Source organism: Pseudorasbora parva, chromosome 3 (genome assembly GCF_024679245.1).
Source record: "Pseudorasbora parva isolate DD20220531a chromosome 3, ASM2467924v1, whole genome shotgun sequence".
Taxonomy (NCBI): domain Eukaryota; kingdom Metazoa; phylum Chordata; class Actinopteri; order Cypriniformes; family Gobionidae; genus Pseudorasbora; species Pseudorasbora parva.
Window position 1 is genome coordinate 11,752,563 of NC_090174.1, and position 21,818 is coordinate 11,774,380.

Genomic DNA, 21,818 nt, shown 5'->3' on the forward strand with positions numbered 1-21,818 from the left:
GGTCACCTCTTCTCGTTGTGCAGCGTTTTTTGCCACACTTTTTCCTTCCCACAGACTTCCCACTGAGGTGCCTTGATACAGCACTCTGGGAACAGCCTATTCGTTCAGAAATTTCTTTCTGTGTCTTACCCTCTCGCTTGAGGGTGTCAATGATGGCCTTCTGGACAGCAGTCAGGTCGGCAGTCTTACCCATGATTGCGGTTTTGAGTAATGAACCAGGCTGAGAGTTTTTAAAAGCCTCAGGAATATTTTGCTGGTGTTTAGAGTTAATTAGTTGATTCAGATGATTAGGTTAATAGCTCGTTTAGAGAACCTTTTCATGATATGCTATTTTTTTGAGATAGGAATTTTGGGTTTTCATGAGCTGTATGCCAAAATCATCAGTATTAAAACAATAAAAGACCTGAAATATTTCTTTTGGAGTGCAATGAATCTAAAATATATGAAAGTTTAATTTTTATCATTACATTATGGAAAATAATGAACTTTATTACAATAGCTGTTAGAGTTTACAATTTTAAACTCTAACAGCTATGATTGGATAAGATTTTTGCATATTATAATGAGCTTTGGCTCCCCCGTGACTACATGGAGGGAATTGTTTTGAAAACGTGGAAAAACGCCAACCGGAATGATTCGCCGACAGGGCTCATGAAGGATATTTTCATTTATTTCAAGGATATGTTCATTATTTTTATGTAGTCACATATTAGGATATGAAGTATTAGTCATGTGGCATATTATGATTCACAGTATAAAGTATTGAGTATACAGTATTAATTGTGTTTTTCACCATGAAGTATTAATGATTGAGTGATGTTCATTATGAATTGAGTTGTTCTTCAATTTGCTTATGATGATTTAACTTGCAAATGTACAGAAGATTAGGGAATGTGCTGAGATCTTTGCAGGACGCTATAAAGAGTGTGAAACGAAACTAAGGATAAGGATAGGTGGTACGCCGTGGTACGAGGTCAAGCAAGGGTTAGACAGAGGGGGTAGGGGATCTCTAAGATGGAAAAATACCAGAGCTGTACTTTCTTTGTGTGTGTGTGTGAATGTGTGTGTTAACCTATGTTCATAGAAATACTGCCAGGAGACTGATGACGCAGGACACCCCAATTGGAGGAGACCGTACAGAAGGAGAAGGGGATGAAGAACAAGAATATAAAATATGCATGATAGAGTTGTGAAATTCATTCAAGAGCAGCCATAGAAGTCATCAGGATTTTCCTGATGCGGGTCTTTGCTGGTCTGGATCCTGAGCTCAGAAACCTTTTTTACTCGCTGTTACTTTAATAAATGTATACTTTTGATTGATAACTCGACTCCTGGCCGATCATTGAACTTGGGGAGGACTTTGGGGGAAAAAGTCCAACACTCACAAAATGTCTTTATCAAACAAATACAATGATTTATCTCTCATCCGCGATTGATTAGAATGTTTTTTTTTATGCATTAGCAAGAACGTGCATATTTTTTTTCAAGAACATTTTTGTATAAACAAAAGAGAATGGTGTGGTCCCATAAACTTTGACATGACAAATATATTTAAGTTGCATTTCTTGTTTGTTATTTAAGGCATTAGGAAACATAATTGTGTGTACAGTATGTGAAAAAAAGTGTCTAATTGTTTCCTCTGCTAGACAGTAACAAAAGCATTTAAGTAAAGCTGTTATCCTGTGAATGAGTCTAGCTGTGTAGTAACTGTCAAATCCAGATCCAGCGAGGACAGAGAGCAGCATGTCTCATGCACCTGCAGCCCTCAAAAACACCCGTGTCTTTAAACAGGTGTCTCAGACACACCGCCTTAAGAAATGCCTTTCTTGAAACATGCCTCATTTGAATGCATTTTCATCAAAATGATAAAAGACAACACCAAATGTTTTAAGATTAATTTATTTTTTATTGATGGTCCATTTGTAAGGTTTTCTGTTGCAACAATGCTTAACAAGTTTTCCTGAGTTATTACTATTAATAGCTGCTTCGGTGAAATCAGTTCCTGCTAAATTCACTCAGTGCCAGAATTAAAAACAATACATACCAAAGAACAAATCAGTTTGTGTTTCCATATAATGCCATTATCTGATCAAGCCTCTTCAAATCTTGACTGCAGCTTCTGAAAGGTGTTTATTTTAGACTGTGACAAAACAATATTTGAGGGCCAGGCACTTCATTAGTGCAAACATATCTGTGAAGAATAATTAGACACCAAAATTAGTCATTTTGACCCCCTCATTCATTACAACAGGTGACTGGCTTTTCTGGACATTGTTGATGTCTCAATACGTAGAATGGGGTCCAACACTCTCCTTCAGAAATAGGGTGCTTGGAGAGCACAAACAGTTCAAAACCTCAGTTTCGGGAAACTGGGAACTGGATCAGCCTAAGATCACTAGAGGAAGAGAACAGGATAGTGAGTCAAAATGTCTCAAAAACAGTTAAAACCAAAGTCCCTTTAAAGGACAACTCCAGCGAATTCTTGATCGTTATATCTTTGTGAGCACAGTCTAGTAAAAAATAAATGAACTGGGTTGGTCCTTGCAACATGGAGTTATTACAGTTAATGCCCACAGCCCCCACTCAGCTAAAACGGCAGCTTTGGGGGCATAAACAGACACAAAATGCAATTAAATGTATGTCCAACATGAACAGGGTCCTTATATGACAACGAGATGCGTTTAGCCACTGTTTAAATTTCCCTGTTTTTGACGGCTAGCTGTATCTCGCGCTGAAGTCCCGTGGGAATGCTGTTGTAGTCGGAAAAAAGGCAAATAGTCCAGTTGGGAAGAGCGTCGTGTGTCTGAGGAGGCTCTACTCATCGGCTCGTCAGTCCTCAGTATTGAACGCGTCCGAGAGAAACAGTTTTCAATTCTGTACTGCTGATCCGAGGACCGCTGCTCGTTCAGTTACGGTTATCAGATCTCTCAGTTATTCATTTATCAGCTCTCTCAGCAAAACATGACTCAGTTCAATGAACTGTTGGAGTTACGACATATAATTCAAGATGTTAGTTTATTTATATTCGGAGGGACTGTCACTCATGTCAGAAAGTGAGCAACTAAAGTAACTTTTGTGATCAGCGCTGATTTGAGACGCGAATCGTTTAGAACGATTCAGTCCGATTTGGTGAACTGGTTCAACCGGTTTACTAAAAAGAACCGGTTCAAAAGAACGATTCGTTCGTGAACCGGACATCATAGAGTGATGATCCGATCGGGCTCACAAGTGAAGAAGAAATAGTAAACAGAATGGGAACATTTGCAGCAAACACTTGAATAACTTACCCAGACACAACACAGCCGGGCCGGGCCGGTTGAAGAAAAATGCCATTCTGTGGTTAAAGACGGGTGCAGCCACTGTGGAGGTAATGTAAACTTTATTTATCCTTCCATTTGGGCACACCCGGCTTGAGGAAAGATGTGCAGTAATAAAATAATCATGCTTTACATACACAATGCTCTTCCCAACTGGACTATTTGCCTTTTTGACTATTTGACTATTGACTACCACTGAGTTCCCACGGGACTTCAGTGCGAGACACAGCTAGCCGTCTAAACTATTTAGGTGAATTTAAACAATCGCTAAGTGGCTAAACGCATCTCGTTGTCATGTAAAGGCCCTGTTCATGTTGGACAGACATTTAAATTGCATTTTGTGTCTGTTAAGAGGCACAAAGACACCCTTTACGTTATGCCCCCATTACTGCCGTTTTAGCTGAGCGGCTCTGGGCATTAACTGTAATAACTCTGTGTTGCAAGGACCAATCAGGTTGGTTTTTTTTCTATAGACTGTACTCACAAAGATATAACGATCAAGATAAACTTAAAAATTTCCCAGAGTTGTCCGTTAAGACAAGTCATTTAACTCGGTGGCCATCTTTGAAATGCTTCTCGGGTGTGCAAGTGCAGCTCCTGTCTCTTTGAATGGGGAAACATCAAATTCTCCAAAAACTTTTTGCCAAGCTTACAATTTTATTTTATTTTTGAGATCATCAATGAAATCTGACAAAAACTGTATCATAAATTTTGTTTTTAAATGGTCGAATTATGACAAAAAAAAGAAAATGAGCATGTGCGCGTCTCAGAACACTGCCTGTTTCTATAGCAACCGGAGCTTGGCAGCTGCAGTGATGTGATGACTTTGCTAATCAACAATAGGCTCTTTCATTTTGAAGGTGGGGCTAATTCGCCATATTGGGCATTGCACTCAAAAGTATTCAGAGTGCACCGTCTTATAAAGTCTTTGGCTGAAACACTCTTCAGAAGATCTTTTGTGCGTGTGTGTTCCAGATAAAAAAGTTATACAAGTTTGGGACTCCATGAGGGTAAATGATTTCTGAGTCCTTGTCCAATTCAAGAAGTTTTTATGCAAAAGCAGGAACATAATATGATGTAAGACAATTTTCTAGCTCTTTTTATAAATGACGAGACTGAAAGTTCTTCCTCCATACCATTAAAGAAGCAGATTGCCTATTTCTTCTTTCCACCCAAAGACATGCTCTCTGTTTTCTTCTTCTGTGCCTAGTGCATCATGCAAATGCAAAATAATAGTTATGAATAGTTAATGAAGCAAAGTCTGATTTGCGTTCTTAAGGCCATTTATAAAGTTTTAGGACTTCCTCTACATGCTCTTGTTACCTCCGACATGGCATCATCAATCTGTTTGAGCTCTTCATAGTGATCACGGGAGTCTCTCAGAGGCTGAACCATGATCTCCTCAATCTGTGGAAAGAGCTGAACAAAGACACAGTCTCCATGCTATGTTACTTCAGTTCAAAGTTCCAAATGTGTGTGTAATGCGTGTATAGTGTGTATAGAGGCTTTACAAACCTTCATGACAGTTTCAAACATTGGGATGAGGACGAATTTAATGAAGCCAATTTGTGCCGTTGGTTTGGTGACTTTGTCACGATCCATAAACGGAGCCACGGGAAGGCCTTCTGACTTTTCTCTGTCACTCTACCAAAACAAACCAAAGAGCAAACTATAATGGGGTCCAAAAGTCTAATAACATCTAAATCTGCTAAATTAAAATGGAAAGAACCAGAAAGTTGAAAGTTATATACAGTACATTTTTTGTTCATGAGATGGAAAAAATTGGGGTCAGTAAGATAGTAAAGAAGTCTCTTATTCTCACCAAGGCAGCTTTAAAAAAAAAAAAAAATTCAGCAGACATTACTTTAGTCGTCAGAATCATGTGATTAGAAAACATTCTAATATACTGATTTTAACAATGCAATTTTATTTTATTTCAGTTAATGTTTATTTTATTTCAAGTAATGAAGTTATTTCAAGTAATGCTTTTTTAAAAATGGTTTTAATTCTGAAGTACAGTATTCACACTGGTAAACATAAAATCCTTGATAAAAGTATTAATTTGTTCATGTCATTCTCAAAACTGTCTATTTTTTTTAGAAACATAATTAATATTATCATAATTATGCTAATGACACAGCTTTATCTCCTGGTGCGGGATAATTTGCCTCTGCAGTCCCTTCTTGGTTGTTTTAATAATATTAAGGAGTGGATGGCAGCCAATTTTCTCCACTTGAATGAATCAAGTCATAGTGTTTGGCACTCCGAGTTCAACCAAACATATCATTAATCAATTAGCCCTCTTTAAATCCAAGGTACATAATGAAGCAAAGAGTCTTGATGTTATTTTTGATGCTAGTTTTAAGTGGTAGTTTCCTTCAATTAAGGATATTGCATGATTTAAACCTTTTTGTTTTTGTCTTTTAAAGGATAAGTTCACCCAAAAATGAAATTGATGTCATTAATGACTCACCCTAATGTCGTTCCAAATCCGTAAGACCTCCGTTCATCTTCAGAACACAGTTTAAGATATTTTATATTTAGTCCGAGAGCGTATCTAAGTGTATGCAACTATACTGTCCATGTCCAGAAAGGGTTATAAAAACATCATCAAAGTAGTCCATATGAGTCATCAGTTAGTTAGTTAGAATCTCTTGAAGCTTAGAAAATACATTTTGGTCCAAAAATAACAAAAACTAAGACTTTATTCAGCATTGTCTTCTCTTCCTTGTTTGTGTTCAGTCCTCAAATAAAGATTCAAACGGTTGTGAATCAATGAATCTATCAATGATTCGGATTGCATGTCAAACTGCTGAAATCACATGATCAATTGATCAATTCACTGACATCAATTTCATTTTTGAGTGAACTAACCATTTAATGATTTGTAAGTTGTAATGCATGATTTTATTACATGCAGATTGGACTATTGTAACTCATTGTACTATAGTGTTTCGCACGCCTCACTTTCACATCTGCAGTTGGTTCAAAATGTTGCTGCTAGGCTTTTGACTGGGATGAGGACATATTCTTGTATATGCCTGTATTAAAGAGAGACCTGCATGAAGTACTCCTCCAGGAGACAGTCCACCCACGGCTCTGCCACCTCAGTGGGTCTGACCTCATTGGAGATGTCACAACACTTGATCAAGACCATCTTCAGCTGTAAAGACAGAATTGATTATACAGTACAGAGCCAACAAGTATTTAGAAAGCTATTTAAATCATAATAGCAAGAAAAACATACACATTTAACATGCTCCTCATTTGTAAAGTCAAAGTTGTCCGCTTTCTGTTTGAAGGAGTCCAGTATCTCTCCATGCCTGGCCATATCCGTCGCCAGAATAAGAGTTATGATCGCCTTCAGCAGACACAAAAAATACATGGAGAATTAATTAAGATGGTCAGAAGAATTTTGACTAAACTCTTACTAAACTAAACTCAGGTTCCAAAATATCAGTTTTGTAAAGAACATTTTAACAACCTGAAGAACCTTAAAGCTACACTGTGTGATATTTTCCCCCATCTAGCCGTGAAAAAATATATGACCATCCAGTGAACATTAGTTTCTGTTCCTCTCAATTCTGATTTTGTTTCAACTCCTACGGTGGCCGATTTAGTCCAAGATTAACATGGCAATCCCCCTCTTCACATTCGACACTGTGCCATCGAGTGTTAAAACGCTTGAATTTACGGGTATGTCCCTCTTTGGCTAATGTACTTTCAAGATGGAGGAGCAACATGGTGACCTGCATTCGAACCCCTCACCCGTATGTATTTTCAACGGCATATTATAAACTTACGAGAATACTTTATTACTTGAAAGAAGTAAATATACATTAATGAGCACATATATTTTTGAAAGAATTAAGTGTTTTTAGCTAAGAATAAACTAAAAAAGTTACACAGTGTAGCTTTAAAGAATCTTTTGGAATGGTATCATGGATGTTAAAGGTTCTTCATGGAACTACAGATGCCAATGAAAAACCTGTTTTTCAATTGTATATGCACAGAAGCATTCTGTTTTGTCCACTGAATTTCTACAGATTGACATAAAAGTGCTATACTGTGAATTTAATATGCTAAATAGACTGTCAACAAATGCCCAGTTTGATATTTTTTTTATTCCTTCAGAATTTTAGAAGAAGTGCTGAAAAAAAGGTTGATATGCATTCAATAGTTTGGGGTCAGTAAGAAATGTTTCAACTTTTTTTTTTTTTTCTAAAAAAATAATAATACCTTTTTACGCATTTGCTCAAAGGCTTTAAACCTTGTATGGTGTTCGGGTCTGTTGGACCCGTTTTCATTTTTTATCAACAGAAAAATGATATGATTCATTATTTTTTCAAACTGAGACTTATTGGCCTTGGCTGTGAGGAATTTTCTGTGAGGAATTTTCATCAGAACACATTTTCAATGACCAGGGTTAGTGTAGGGGAATATATTATACAGTTTGTACATTAGAAAAAACATAATGCCTATGGAGAGTATCCATACACCACATATCAAGTGTATGCGTGTGTGTGTGTGTGTGCGTGTAAGTATGAGAAAGTGCAATAGTAAGTTTTGTTTCTACCCCTGCCGTTCCCACAAGAGGTTGCAATTCTTAAATGTGATCTAACAAAGCTAAAGAAAAAATATTAACCATATATGCTGTTTATATTGCTTGTAATTGGGATGAAGTAAACATCTGTTGAGTATTTTAACATAAAATGTTTGATTGTGTTGAATTAAAAACCCAAAAATGCAGCGGGTCCACCAGACCCACGAACACTGGCTGAGTAAGATAAATATGAACACCACACAAGGGTTAAAGGGCTTGAAGCTCAGTAACTGCTCAGCTATATTTAAAATACTGTTCAGCAAGGGTGCATTTAACCGATCAAAAGTGACAGTAAAGACTTTTACATTATTTTTAAAAGAATTTTGAATTTCATGGTTTTCATGGTTTGCTTTCCACCAAAGTAATACACAACACAAGGTTTTCAACTGTAATAGTAATAATAATTAATACGTTTCTTGAGTACCAAATCAGCATGTTATATCTGAAGGACCGTGACACTGAAGACTGGAGTAATATTGCTGAAAATCCAGCATTGCATGCATTACAGGAATACATTTTATAAATATATATATATATATATATATATATATATATATATATATATATATATATATATATATATATTAGGGCCGGGACTCGATTAAAAAAAATTAATCTAATTAATTAGAGGCTTTGTAATTAATTAATCGAAATTAATAGCATTTTAATTGCATATAAATATTTGACCTGGAACAATGAATAGTAATTTTTCACATGGATTTTTAGTATACCATTGAATAATGACTGAATACATAAGCTTAATCAACAAAATATTGTTTATTTATTTCAGTCCAGCAGATCAGCGCAATGTTTGCCATTAAGTGTAGCAAAAGCATATTTGTGATATTTGAGGCTCGATGTGCTGCGGTGATACGCAAATTCCTTGTTGTATAGCTTGCACACAACCATGCTCTTGTCGACGCTTCCATCCTTTCGTTTAAAAAAAAAAAAAAATTCCCATCCACGGGGCCAAGCAAAGCAGTCTCATCAGCTTCTTCGTTCATGTTCACTCATGGTTTGTTGTTGTCGTGACTCTCCGGAGCGCTAGTTGGTGTTCCAGTATAATCGGTCCGTCGAAACTCATTCATTGAAAAACGTTCCGCGGTGCAAAAATAAGTGTGGTTAATTTTTTTTTTTTTTTTTTTTTTTGCGTAATTAATTAATCTTAATTAATGCGTTAAAGTCCCGGCCCTAATATATATATATATATATATATATATATATATATATATATATATATATATATATATATATATATATATATATATATATATATATATATATATATATACACACACACTTTTATTTAATAATGCAGCCTTGGTGCGCATATTTTAAAAACAAAGTATCTGCTAACACTTTATTTTGATGGTAATGTCTTGGCTACGTATGTAATCCTAGTTCCCCGAAGGAGGGAACGGAGAAGTTATGTCCACGTAACGTCGAACATGACCAACTGAAAGAGAAGTGCGACGTTAACTTATTGTGCGTGGGACCGGGAGGTACCTGTCGTAACTGTTTGAAGGAGTCAGGCTCTACATTGGCGAATATGTTGCACTCAGGCATGGAGAGGATCTGGAAGGCCACGGCACAATGATGGTTCTCCAGCGGTGAGATGTCATTATAGCGCACAGCCAGCTCCGTGCGAGCATTGATCTGATACCTGATTACAGAATTATAGAGGGCAAAACATTTACTACTTCCTACTGTATAAATGAACACTTTAAACTAACAAGCTTATCTGGTCTTTAATAATGTTCTCAAAATGTAAGCACAAAAATATTATTTATACATTGCTCATGGTTTTTACTTGAAATGTTTAGGTGGAATATGTTGTTCTTTTTTTGAATGGGCTTTTTAAAGTTTTACTTGCATATACTGGACAAATTAATTGATTCAACACAGTAATTATCTTTAGTTTACTTAAAGGTGCACTATGTAGTATTTTTGCAGTAAAATATCCAAAAGACACTAGGCCAGTGTTATATATTTTGTTCAATTGAGTTCTTACAATATCCCAAATGTTTCCAACAATTTGTAAATTGTGAGAAAATTGCTATTTTAACCAATGACTGGGGACTTTTCAGCATAGCGTCTGAGGGAGTCGCCTGTCAATTGGGTCATATCTACATTACCCTCAGTTTCTGGTTTGTTTTATCTGGCAGAAGCGCTTTTCTCTTAGCAGTGTGAACAGCAGCGCCGAGCGAACGCACGAGTAAAATCATAACATCATTTTAAACACACTTAAATGTATCTGATGTGATAAAAAGAGCTGCATCACCTCATAGCAATGACCGGAAAAGCCTAAATAGTGCGGGCGCCTGGCGACTGTGTTCCGTCCCGTCATGATAAAAGTCCCATTTCTCGCAAGGCGGGTGTTTGCGTAACAATCGCTCCAGCAGCCGTGCTCAGCTCCACAACACTCGGTCCTGCTCTGCTTCACACTACAGTAACGTTAATAACCGCATCCATCAACATGATTTCTGCCCGAGTCCTATTTTCCACCGGCTGTGAGGTGAAGACCACATGTCCCAAGATGCTGCGCTCAAACTTGGCATCATCAAACTACGCCTTTGTTTTAAATTGGCGACCTCTAGTGAATAAGTTGTATATAGCACCTTTAAATCAAAAAAAGCTTTTACAGTTTGCAAAAAGATTAAAACAGTTTGCAAAAAGAAAATGTATCTTTTTTTTTTTTAAATGGAGGCTTTGAACAATCAGAAATAACATTTTTACAACTTAATGGAAACATAAGTAAAAACATCCTCAGAACATATTTTTGTCAGCTGGATAATTAGTGTTATATGTCAGTGGTATTGTTCTCTGAGAGGGTGGATATGTCAGTGACATACGTGTTGTTGTATCCCGGGTGGTCCAGGTCATGACACACTGCTGCTGTCATCAAAATACACATGTCCGTCATAGTCAGCCTCTCCTAGGGAACAAAAGAACGTTTTTTGAAAGAAAGCTTGTTGATCTGGCGAACACTCTAGGACACTATAGGACAGATACATGTGTCATTATGAACTCACCTGAAGGTTACAGAGGTGGATCATTCCATACATCATCTGGCTCACACAGAAGCAGTGACGGAAGTTGTGGAAAGGGTTGTCGCGGTAGTTCTCTTGAATTGCCAGCTTTTATCGGGCAGAGAAACATCAGGTGAGTTTTTGAGGCCTAGTTCTTCAGTTAACACGCAAGTCACAGAAAGCTCATCTTACCAGCCATCTTTTGAGAGTTATGGGGTTCATGTTAAACTCCTTGACCAGTCCAAGGTCATGATACATATACTCCAGACAGCTAAGCATCTGTAAACAGCATTTGGTAAATTAACAAACAAACACATCGGTCCATGTGACAAACTTCATAAATTAAATCTTATTTATATCTCGGTTCATTTTACTAGAAAGCATCTGCACTTTTAGTGTCCTTCAAATGTTAAAATCATATTTATAAAAAACTGTACTTGCAGATAATATTAATTCAAAAAATGTGCATTTAAAAAGAGCACACTTTCACAACTGTGTTTATTAACACAATTAAGTGCATTTAAAATTTTGCTTTGTCAGTTTTTACTTTTAATGGTTTAAGCTTAATGTTTCTCCTTGGATTTATTATTATGGTGGGTTTCTCTGAATCTCCTGATTTACTGAACAAAACCTGATACGTAAATGATACACAACTACGAACTTCATTTAATCTGGGGCCTGTACCATGAAGCTGGTTTAGCTGGCTAGCCTGATTTGTTTAAGCTTAGTTTGTGCCAATCCTGGGTTTTAGGTACCATTAAAGGGGTTTGGCTTTTAGCTGTGTTCATCGCCATAGTAACTTATGCTCTACGGCTAACCTGCTCCAGGGCAGGTTATGTTCTGGATTAGAGATCTCAAACTGAAATTGGGCCAATCAGCTGTGAGTAAAGTGACACACCTCTGATGCAGTAAAGCCACTCCCCCTGTTTCTGCTCCAAATTAAAGGTCATTACATAGCAAATGGTTTTAAAGACTAAAGCGTCTTGCTTTTAACAATGCTTATTTATAATAATATTAATTTTGAATGATTTACTTATAATTTATGTAATTATTATACCTTAAATCAATTACACATTTATCATTTTAGTTAATCAATCATTAATAGGCACTTTGTTAAAATTAATACATAAGTCATATAAATAACATCACCTGCATAAAGTCATATGGACAAAGTTTTAAAATCAATAAATAAAAATAGCCTATAAAAAAAAGATGCTCACTGAGCTTAAATGTTTTATTTTCTCTATATCAACTAAACTAACTTCATAACTTTTACTTGCATTGACGTATACAAATTTTTCTTAAAGTTGTCCTCTTTCATAAACAGCTTTTCTTCTTGCTGTGTATTTTTTTATTTTTTATTCTTAATATTTTTCAATCATGCAATATTCTGCAGAAGAGAGAAATTAATCTCACTGATTGTCTCGCGAGAAGTGAATCTCAGTTCCACAGCGTGTGATTGGCTGTTCACTGCTGATGTCACAGCTAAACTCCTGAAGTCAGGATCAAAGCCTGAGTTGACAAAGAAAGCTGATGATCAGCATCATGGGACCAACAAAGCCTTAATACAATGGTTTGGTTTTGTCAACTCGAAACTAATCCTTTAACCCTGAGTTTGTTAAACTACCATCATGGTACAGGCCCCTGCACTTTGTAGTGTTTCCGTCCGCTAGAGGGCGCCTATTCAAAACAAAGAGGTTTGAGCTCAGAATCTTGGGACATGTGTGGTCTTCATCTCACAGTAGTAGTGGGAAGTTCGGATCATTTTACTGACTCGGATCTTTGAGTCTCGTTCAGCAAAATGAACGAATCTTTTTTCGAGTCATTTCGAGTCATTTCGTTCATTTCACCAAAATGACATGTTAAATAGCCCAACACATCTAGTACTTGTGAAAATGTTGATTACATTTTAAAACTACATACAAATAAACTATAGGGTACAGCAACCAAAGCCAAATTATAAGAAACTGAAATGTTTAATTAATTGATTAGTTGTTGGGTCAGGCTATTGCAGTCTCTGTTTGTTCACCTCACCTCCTGATCCAGAACATTCTTTCTCTTGCAACTTCATATTTAGCCGGTGGAAAAGATTTGGGCTAGACTCAGGCAGAAATCATGTTCATGAATGCGGTTATTAACATTACTGTAGTATGAAGCAGAGCAGGGCCGAGTGTTGTGGTGCTCAGCACGGCTGCTGGAGTGATTGTTGCCGAACACACAGCTCGCGATCAGCGCGACGTTTATTATAGCGGGACACATCGCCAGCGCCCTTTCTGCTTTTCTAGTCATGAGTATAAGGTAAAGTAGCTCTGTTTATCATATCAGATACATTTAAGTGTGTTTAAAATGATGTTATGACATTACGGAGGGTAACGCAGATATGACGCAATTGACAGGCGATTCCCTCAGACGTCCCCAGTCATTGGTTAAAATAGCAATTTTCTCACAATTTACAAATAGTTGGAAACATTTGGGATATTGTAAGAACTCAGCTGAACAAAATATATAACACTGGCCTGGTTTTTGGATATTTTACTGCAAAAATACTACATAGTGCATATTTAAGTCTTCTGAGTCATGGAATAGTAATATGGCAAAAAAAAATATTTATTGTACAAAAATCGACAAACCTCATTGTGTTCCCAGTGCCATACATCAAAGGTGGGCTTTTTCAGAGCATCAATGGTTTCCTGAGAAAGTGTGTACTGCACAAACACATAAAAGTGTGACAAAACACAACATTACAATGATTTGACATGGTTGCAGTATGTACGTATGCCCAAAATACAAATGCTATTAATTAATTTGTTTGTTTTTACCTTTGGGTAGCTTGGGACATCTCGTCTGGGAGAGAGTTTCTTCCCATCATCAGTAAAGTTGTATTTGCAATTGCAGTTCACTCTGGTTGCAAGAGATAATCAACCAATTAAAAGGTTTATTTCTAATGGAATTACTGATCTAAACTAAAAAAATAAATAAATAAATAATACAATAAAATAGATGTTTATACCTTACTCCTCCTTTAGAGGTCATTTCATCTCTTAATTTCTTCAGATCGTTCTTACACTTCTCAATTTCTACCACTTTAAGTCCCTCCACTGTCACAACACAAAGACAATTAGTTCACACACATCAGATGTCAGTTCTGACCCCGAGCGTTAGACCCCGAGCATCACTCACGCTCCACTCTCTTCTCCAACATGGCCAGTCTGTTGGTCACTTCAGTCTTCAGCTCATTGATCCTGAAAGCCCTGAAACAAATATCACATCCATCATCACACATAATGCAATTGGACACACTGATATGAATCATAGCATTTTATTTACAGCAAATGTCGACCGTTTGACAGGATATGACACGTCTTACCTGCTGAACTGCTCAGCCACTTGTGACAGGACGTTCTGGAACATGTCTTCTTTCTCTTTTTGAGGGAAATAAAAAGTTGTTTTGTTTATAGTGTATGCTACTGTCGGTTGCACGTGTTGCAAGTGACACGTGTAACAGCCCATTGACTAATTATGTAAAATTGAATGAGTAAAACGTTTTCTAACCTCCTCCTTGGTTTGTGGAATGGGGCATAACCTTATATAAGTTGCTTGAGAGAAAGACAAATTGCCTTTGAATTATTTAATTATAACAGCAAGTAATCTAAATAATAGTCTTCATTCAAGTTGTCACCATAATCACAATTTTGAATTCTTACTTTGGTGTGTTTGCAGGCATGGTAGGGTCAATAGATATCAATGCTCCTTCTGAGTCAATCAGAAGTATAGCCGTGTTTCTGAAGACACATGAGCACAACATATTCCTGTCACTTTTGGGACAATAATCCACACTAAACATTTGATGGAAATTCAGACACTGCAAAACAACAATAACAACAACAACAAAAATCCGGCCCCACTTTATATTAGGTGGCCTTCACTATGTACTTACATCAAAAAATAAGTACAATGTACTTACTGTGTTCAAATTGTATTGCAAAACACTGATATTGAGGTGGGTTACGGGTAAAGTTAGCGACAGGTGTGGTGTTGTGGGAAGGTTTAAGTGTAGGGGTAGTTAATTAAAGGGTTAGTTCACCTAAAAATGTAAGTTCTGTCTTTATTTACTCCCTCATGTCGTTCCAAACCCATGAGAAAAAATAAACAAAATACAGACTTTATTCAACAATTTCTTCTAGCCTGTCAGACTCTTACGCTGCTGCGTAGAGTAAACAGGGTTACCTTTGTGAGTAAGCACCACGTGAAAATGAGTGAGCACCACAACGCATGCGCACGAGTCATTCTGCTGCTAGGAAGTAATGCACTGTTTAAACTACGTCAACAGCGTAAGAGTCTGACACAGGCTAGAAGACATTTTTTTATGATGTCGCTATTTTTGTTCATTTTTTTGCACACAAAAATGTAATTTGTGTTCCAAAGATGAGCAAAGGTAGCCTGGATGCCAGCTGAACTTAGCCCCGCCCACAAAATGTTTAGGTCGGGCAGTTTGGTCTGGCCTTGCTCCATAGAGGAGTAATTATCCCTGAACAGAAACTGTTCAGACCAATGAAATCATCAGGGCGGGCTTTAGACGATGACGGACAGATGATCAACAGTAACGTAATTATCCACATCATCAAAGGGGCTTGGATTATATTTTTTCGAATCCTGAAAGGAGAGCTTGTTTGTATCTGCATTCACCTTCACAATTTCTCTCAGAAATGATGATCATGTTGGGTAAGTACTCTGTGTATCATTAAATTAATTAATTTTTTTACAACACCGGCAAAGATTGTGTATTCCAGCCTGATTTCAGCGCACGTGCTGACAGGGTTGCCAAGTTTTTACAACAAAACCCACCAACTACTAGCCCTAAACAATAGCTTCTCGGGGGGTTCTCCGGGGGAAAAATGGAAAATGGCAAATATGGTCTATATATCACATAATAGTCGCTTCAACCCGCGGACATAGAAAACAACCCGCGGGGAAAAAAATGCGGACTTGGCCACACAGTGCAGTTGAACTCTGTTGACATTTGATTATGCGTTGCTCCGTTGCTCTGATTGGTTGTAGGTCTATCCAATTGAGGTCTTTCCTGGTTCGGTTGAAACACGCCCCATAATCACAGCCCAATGGAGCAGTTTCAGACTCATATTCTGACTAGAATTGAGTATGACCACGTCAGGCTAGAGCAAAGGTCTAACGGGTCAGGAACGACATGAGGGTGAGTAATTAAAGAGTTACTTCAGCGATTAGCATGTGGCTTTGGATCAGTAGAAACCCTGGAGTATATTCAAATGATTGTGCCCCAGTCCCAGAAAATCATAGAATCACTGGCAAACACTAGCATCACCACAAGAAAGCATATTGTTTATAACCACATTCACAATAAAGGCATAATGTAGACAAGATCCTGATCCTTTTGTATAGCTACTTTTACTACACTATCTAGATAGTCAGCTTGCTCACTATTCTGGAATGATGGTCAACTATATGCGATTTTCAATGTGTTTATAATACACAATATGCTTCAAATGATTGTTAATTTATGCAAATATGGAGGCTACTACTTTAACGACAAGACAATGAAACTGTTGGACAAAAAACTAATAAAACACCTGCCACAGCAGAAATTCGTCTCCCATCCAACATTTTACCCATCTCGGGAACTTGGGTATCAAAAATATTCCAGAACTTCCCAGTGGTAAACACGACATCAGAGGGCGTTCATTTGCAGTTTTTACCTCTGAAACTCATATTTACGATAATTCCGATAGCACGTGAAGGCAGCATTATTTCTGGGAAAATTCCTCCCATGACGCAAATTGACGATATTTGCGAATTTTTGGCCAGAGGCTAAAGACTACAGCCAGCAGAGGGAGCCATTTCCTCATGTTTTCAATCCGCACATGGGGGATGGGAGATCACACTCACAGCTCAACTCGCAGCTGCAGGCATTCATTTAAACGGATGCTGAGATATGTAAGTCTTTTAACTTCTCAAATTAATTTCTATGAAAGTTAAGCATCCTAAGGCATGAACTGAAAACGCGCCGAAGTGAAAACGCACCAGACTGAACACGTGTTGTGAATTTATGCCATAAGTGTGGTCGCGATCACCTCAGCTCTCATCACGAGAGCTCATCAGCTCATTTATGATGTTAAATATAATCTGACTCCTACAGCGTTATCGCTGTGAGACTCACACGGCGACTTGATCGTTATATTGAACAGACACCTTCAGTATTTAATTGTAGTGTCTGTTCTATAACTCAGTCACTGTAATCCAGTAGTGGTGGCTTTGGGAATGGCCTCACAGGGCAGTGAAGCATTCTGGGAATTGTAGTCTTTTATCCCCATGAGACAAAAATACATTTTCTGTCTTTTCTCAGTCTAGGAAGGCACCAAATTCAAAAATAATTTCACATTTCTACTACATTAATAACCCAGTTTAAATACAGATTCATCTTTCCAACACTGAAGTACCCCTTTAATGACATAATTTGTATTGTTGGGTGAACTAACCCTTTAACTAAAAGAAGATATTCTCAGAGTCAAAATGACCCAAACATAAGGGTTTAGCACAAACTTGATTTTTCAGTAAACAAGACATTATCTTAAGCCATCTTCTTTCTCAAGCAAAAGTATCTGGATTTAAGAATGTTTTTATATTTCTACTGGAAAACAAGACAAAAATGCTAAGTAAGAAAATCACTTTTTTTGCAGTTGATACAATGATACTGACCTGGCAATATTGGATGATGAACAAAGAAGCTCCTTAATGTCACATGGACTACAGTGTCGACTGAAAATCACCTAGAAACAAAAGAGATTGCAGTAAGGAAAAGTAAAAAATCTATAAAAATCAAAGAACATTATAAGCTATTAAGGTACTCCATCAGTCATGTTAGCCATGAGGTGATGAATATATCATTTGCCCTTGGCACACGTGACTCGTGTCAAAGGCACCTGTCGCCCACAGTGACCCTGGGTTTATTTTTAACATGTAAGCAGTTTTAGTTAGTAAAGGTGCATTAAATTGATCAGAAGTTACAGTAAAATAAATGTATAATGTCAAAGGATTTCGGTAACACTTTAGTAGGGAATACATATTCACTATTAACGCCTTTCGCCTCAATAAACTCCTATTTTACTGCTTATTAATAGTTAGTAAGGTAGTTTTTGTAGCATTTAAGTTTAGGTATTGGGTAGGATTAAGAGATGTAAGATAAGGTCATGCAGAATAAGGCATTAAAGGGGTGGTTCCGTAGGTTTTTTTCTAGGCTTGGTTGTGTTTATGGGTAAGATTTTTATTTCAAATAAATGCCTTTTTCAACATTGATAATAATAAGAAATGTTATACTTGAGCAGCAAACCAGCATATTAGAATGATTTCTGAAGGATCATGAGACACTGAAGATTGGTGGAATGATGCTAAAAAATGTAGTTTGCCGTCACAGGAATAAATTACATTTTAAAATATATTCAAACATAAATTTGGAATAATATTTCTTAATAATGCTGTGTTGCTGTATTTTTGATCAAATAAATGCAACCTTTGTGAGCGTAAGAGACTTTAAAAAAAATAGTTTTAACCCTAAAAGCTTTTAACAATATACGAACAGAAAACATGATTTATTCTGTGGAGGTTATTTACAGTGTATTTGGACACCTGAGCCAAAAGTATTAAACTGGTTACATTTATCAAGACAGCACAATGTTCACACACATTTTCATAGTTTTTAAAGGATAAAACAATAAACAGTGCTCAAAAGTAAGCCAAATTGTATTGTGACAATTTCTAGTTGTCAGAAATGATCATATATTTATAGGTACTGAGATGAACTTCACCTGAAGTTAAGGAGCACTAACTTCATCATCATTAATACTAAAAGTCATTACCACAGTAGTCTATTCAAATCATTGCAAAAATGACCCCAAGACGTGTAGCGAGTCCGGAAGCTCTAGCATTCAGCACACATGCCATTTGGCTTATCTGTAACACTTTACATTAACGTCTGTTTGTTAACCTCAGTCAATGAATTATTTTACATTAACTTTGAGGGTAACACTTTATAATAAGTACACAGTATTAAAATGCTTTCAAGTAATTAACAAAATATTAGTTCATAACTCATAATATATTGTTTTTATAGTATATTATTGGCTATAGTGAGTCACAGTAATTAACACAATTATTATTATTTAATTCGCTTGTAGTAAATTATTTGTTATTGGTTATTAGGTGTAAATATGTATGTAGGTCACGGAAAATGGGAAAATTAAATGAGTTGTGTTATTAGACATGAATTGCACTGTATTCTGTGTTACACACACAGAGACACGCACACGCACTCACCCTACCCCTAAACCTACCCATCACAGAAAACGATATATTTTAAGGAAAACTTCATACTAACACAACTGATGTCTAAATAGGGTTGGTTTAAAGCTCTCAATGAGAACTATTTAGAGTTCATAAGTTGTTAACAAAGCATTATTTAACTCTTTACATATGAGTAATTAAACAATATCAATTTGGTGAATTACAGTGACAGTGAATGAAGGACTCATTATTTGTATCTAGACTATTTATATATTAACACAAGATTACAATATAATAACTGCATTAAACTAATAGTAGGCATATTATTTTTTAGTACTTTATTAATGTAAACTTATTATAAAATGCTACCACTTTGGGAAATATATTTGAAAGGATTTATTTTTATTTGTGTTAATGTTAGTTAGAAATACAATTATTTATTGTTTGTTAACATTATTTCACAGTGTATTAACTAATGAATAATAATGTATTGCAAACCTTGTTGCAAAGTGTTACTGGTTTATCTAATATAATGACATTCACACATTTGTCTGTGTCTCTAAATACTTTTTTGGTGAATGTTTGGTTGAAGACCTCACATATTTGACTTTTGCATTAGCATTTATAATGCATCTCATTTTAATAGTGTCTTAAACATACTTCCTTTATGTTGAAAATCTTGAGACTCACCCTTTGCACTTTTCCATCCACATCCAGATAAACAGTTTTAGGGGCATACGATGAGGAACCCGACCCCATGATGACCTCTGATGGTGATGGTTCAGCAACAGATACACAATCTATAGATACCGCCTTCTCTAAACCAGCAAAGAGCCCTTCAAAACAAAACTAGATAATTAAAATCAACTCTGCGTTCTCTTAATTCACAAGTCACATGCAACAGCTGATTTCATATCCATGGCACTAAACCAGGCATTTGCAGAATATTTGACAGCACATAAATAAAAGCTGTTGCCCTACCTCAGCATGTGCCATTCAGTTTCCTGAGATGCTGATGGAGGTGTTGGACGCGGTGGGCTTCAGTAGGAGTCACGTCTCTGCTCTTTAAGTAGGCTATCACTCACTCCCCTGCTCTCCAGCGTTGCCAAGGAACTGTTACAGCTCAGAGCTGGCTATGTACTCAATGTCATCCACTGCTTGGAGGCGACACACATAACAATTACAACACTGCTTCTTTTCATGACAAATGCAATATCTACCCAAACAAGAACGCTTAAGTTGTTCTTAATTTTGTAACTACTATTTACTACATTAAAATTAATAATTTGATAAAGTGCACTTATTGTACATACAAGTTTTTACATGGCACATAACTTTTTTTGATGATGAAGATGTAAGTACATGCTAGTTAAAGATACCTAATATAAAGTAGAATCCAATTTTCTTATGCTTCATCAACTATGGTTAGAACTCATATTTTATGTTATATACTGTAAACATTCAATAGCTTATACTGTAGATTAAATAGCTGCACTATGACTGGAAGCGCAAAAGTTTGTGAGCTGTGCATGTTTGTCTGCACAATATAAAGCATTAGGTTGTCCTTCATAATTCAGACTACATCAAATCTGCGTGTCTTTTTTGACAAAGGAAACCTGGGGCTAGTTGTCACAAGGGCTGTTTGCCAGTAACTATAAGGTTTTCGGGTTAAACTTTATTTTAAGGTGTAACTTAAAATAAATTGTATTTGTTTTTAGGGTTTGGTTTAGGGTTAGTTGCATGCAATTATGCATAATTTATAGTTATATCATTAACGTGTAACAAGGACACTGTAAAATAAGGTGTAAACCAATTCAAATTTCATTACACAAACACTTGTTTTCTCTAGGAATGTTTTTTATGTTGTTTGCTGCTTCTCAATCTTCTTAAATTACAACTATTTAATAGTTATTTTGTGAATTATGTCCTTCTAACTAAACTTCTAACATACACTATATTGCCAAAGTGTTGGGACACCCCTCTAAATCATTGAATTCAGGTATTCCAATCACTTCTATGGCCACAGGTGTATAAAATCAAGCACCTAAGCATACAGATGCTTCTACAAACATTTTGTGTAAGAATGGGTTGCTCTCAGGAGCTCAGTGAATTCAAGAGTGGTATAGGTTGCCACCTGTGCAATAAGTAGCTATAAAATTTCCTCACTACTAAATATTCCATGGTCAATTGTTTGTGGTATTATAACAAAGTGGAAGCAATTGGGAACAACAACAACTCTGCCATTAAGTGGTAGGCCACTTAAAATCCGGGCAGGGTCGGCGGGGTCAGCGCATACTGAGCGGGGTCAGCGCATGCTGAGGCACACAGTGCTTAGAAGTTGCCAACTTTCTGTAGAGTCAACAGCTACAGACCTCCAAACCTTGTGTGGATTTGCTCAAGAACAGTGCGTAGAGAGCTTCATGGAATGAGTTTCCATGGCCGAGCAGCTTTATCCAAGCCTTACATCACCAAGTGCAATGCAAAGCGTTGGATGCAGTGTAAAACATGTTGACTCAGTGGAGATGTGTTCGAATCACTCTTCTCTGTCTGGCAATCTAA

General features: G+C 36.7%; 1 protein-coding gene across 1 annotated transcript; it reads right to left on the reverse strand.

The window, feature by feature from the left end:
• Positions 1-1,898: 1,898 nt before the first annotated feature.
• Positions 1,899-20,403, reverse strand: pde9ab (phosphodiesterase 9ab). Its single transcript, XM_067439949.1, has 20 exons — positions 20,241-20,403; positions 19,950-20,095; positions 17,679-17,749; positions 14,654-14,731; positions 14,502-14,545; positions 14,317-14,371; positions 14,130-14,200; positions 13,960-14,047; positions 13,769-13,850; positions 13,580-13,654; positions 11,142-11,228; positions 10,953-11,057; positions 10,773-10,855; positions 9,427-9,583; positions 6,565-6,678; positions 6,376-6,480; positions 4,833-4,961; positions 4,641-4,736; positions 4,454-4,523; positions 1,899-2,395 (listed from the first exon to the last, which is right to left on the reverse strand). The coding sequence occupies exons 2-19, from the start codon at positions 20,016-20,018 to the stop codon at positions 4,473-4,475; spliced, it is 1,560 nt and encodes a 519-aa protein (XP_067296050.1). The 5' UTR covers positions 20,019-20,095; positions 20,241-20,403; the 3' UTR covers positions 1,899-2,395; positions 4,454-4,472.
• Between the last annotated feature and the right edge of the window lie 1,415 nt (positions 20,404-21,818).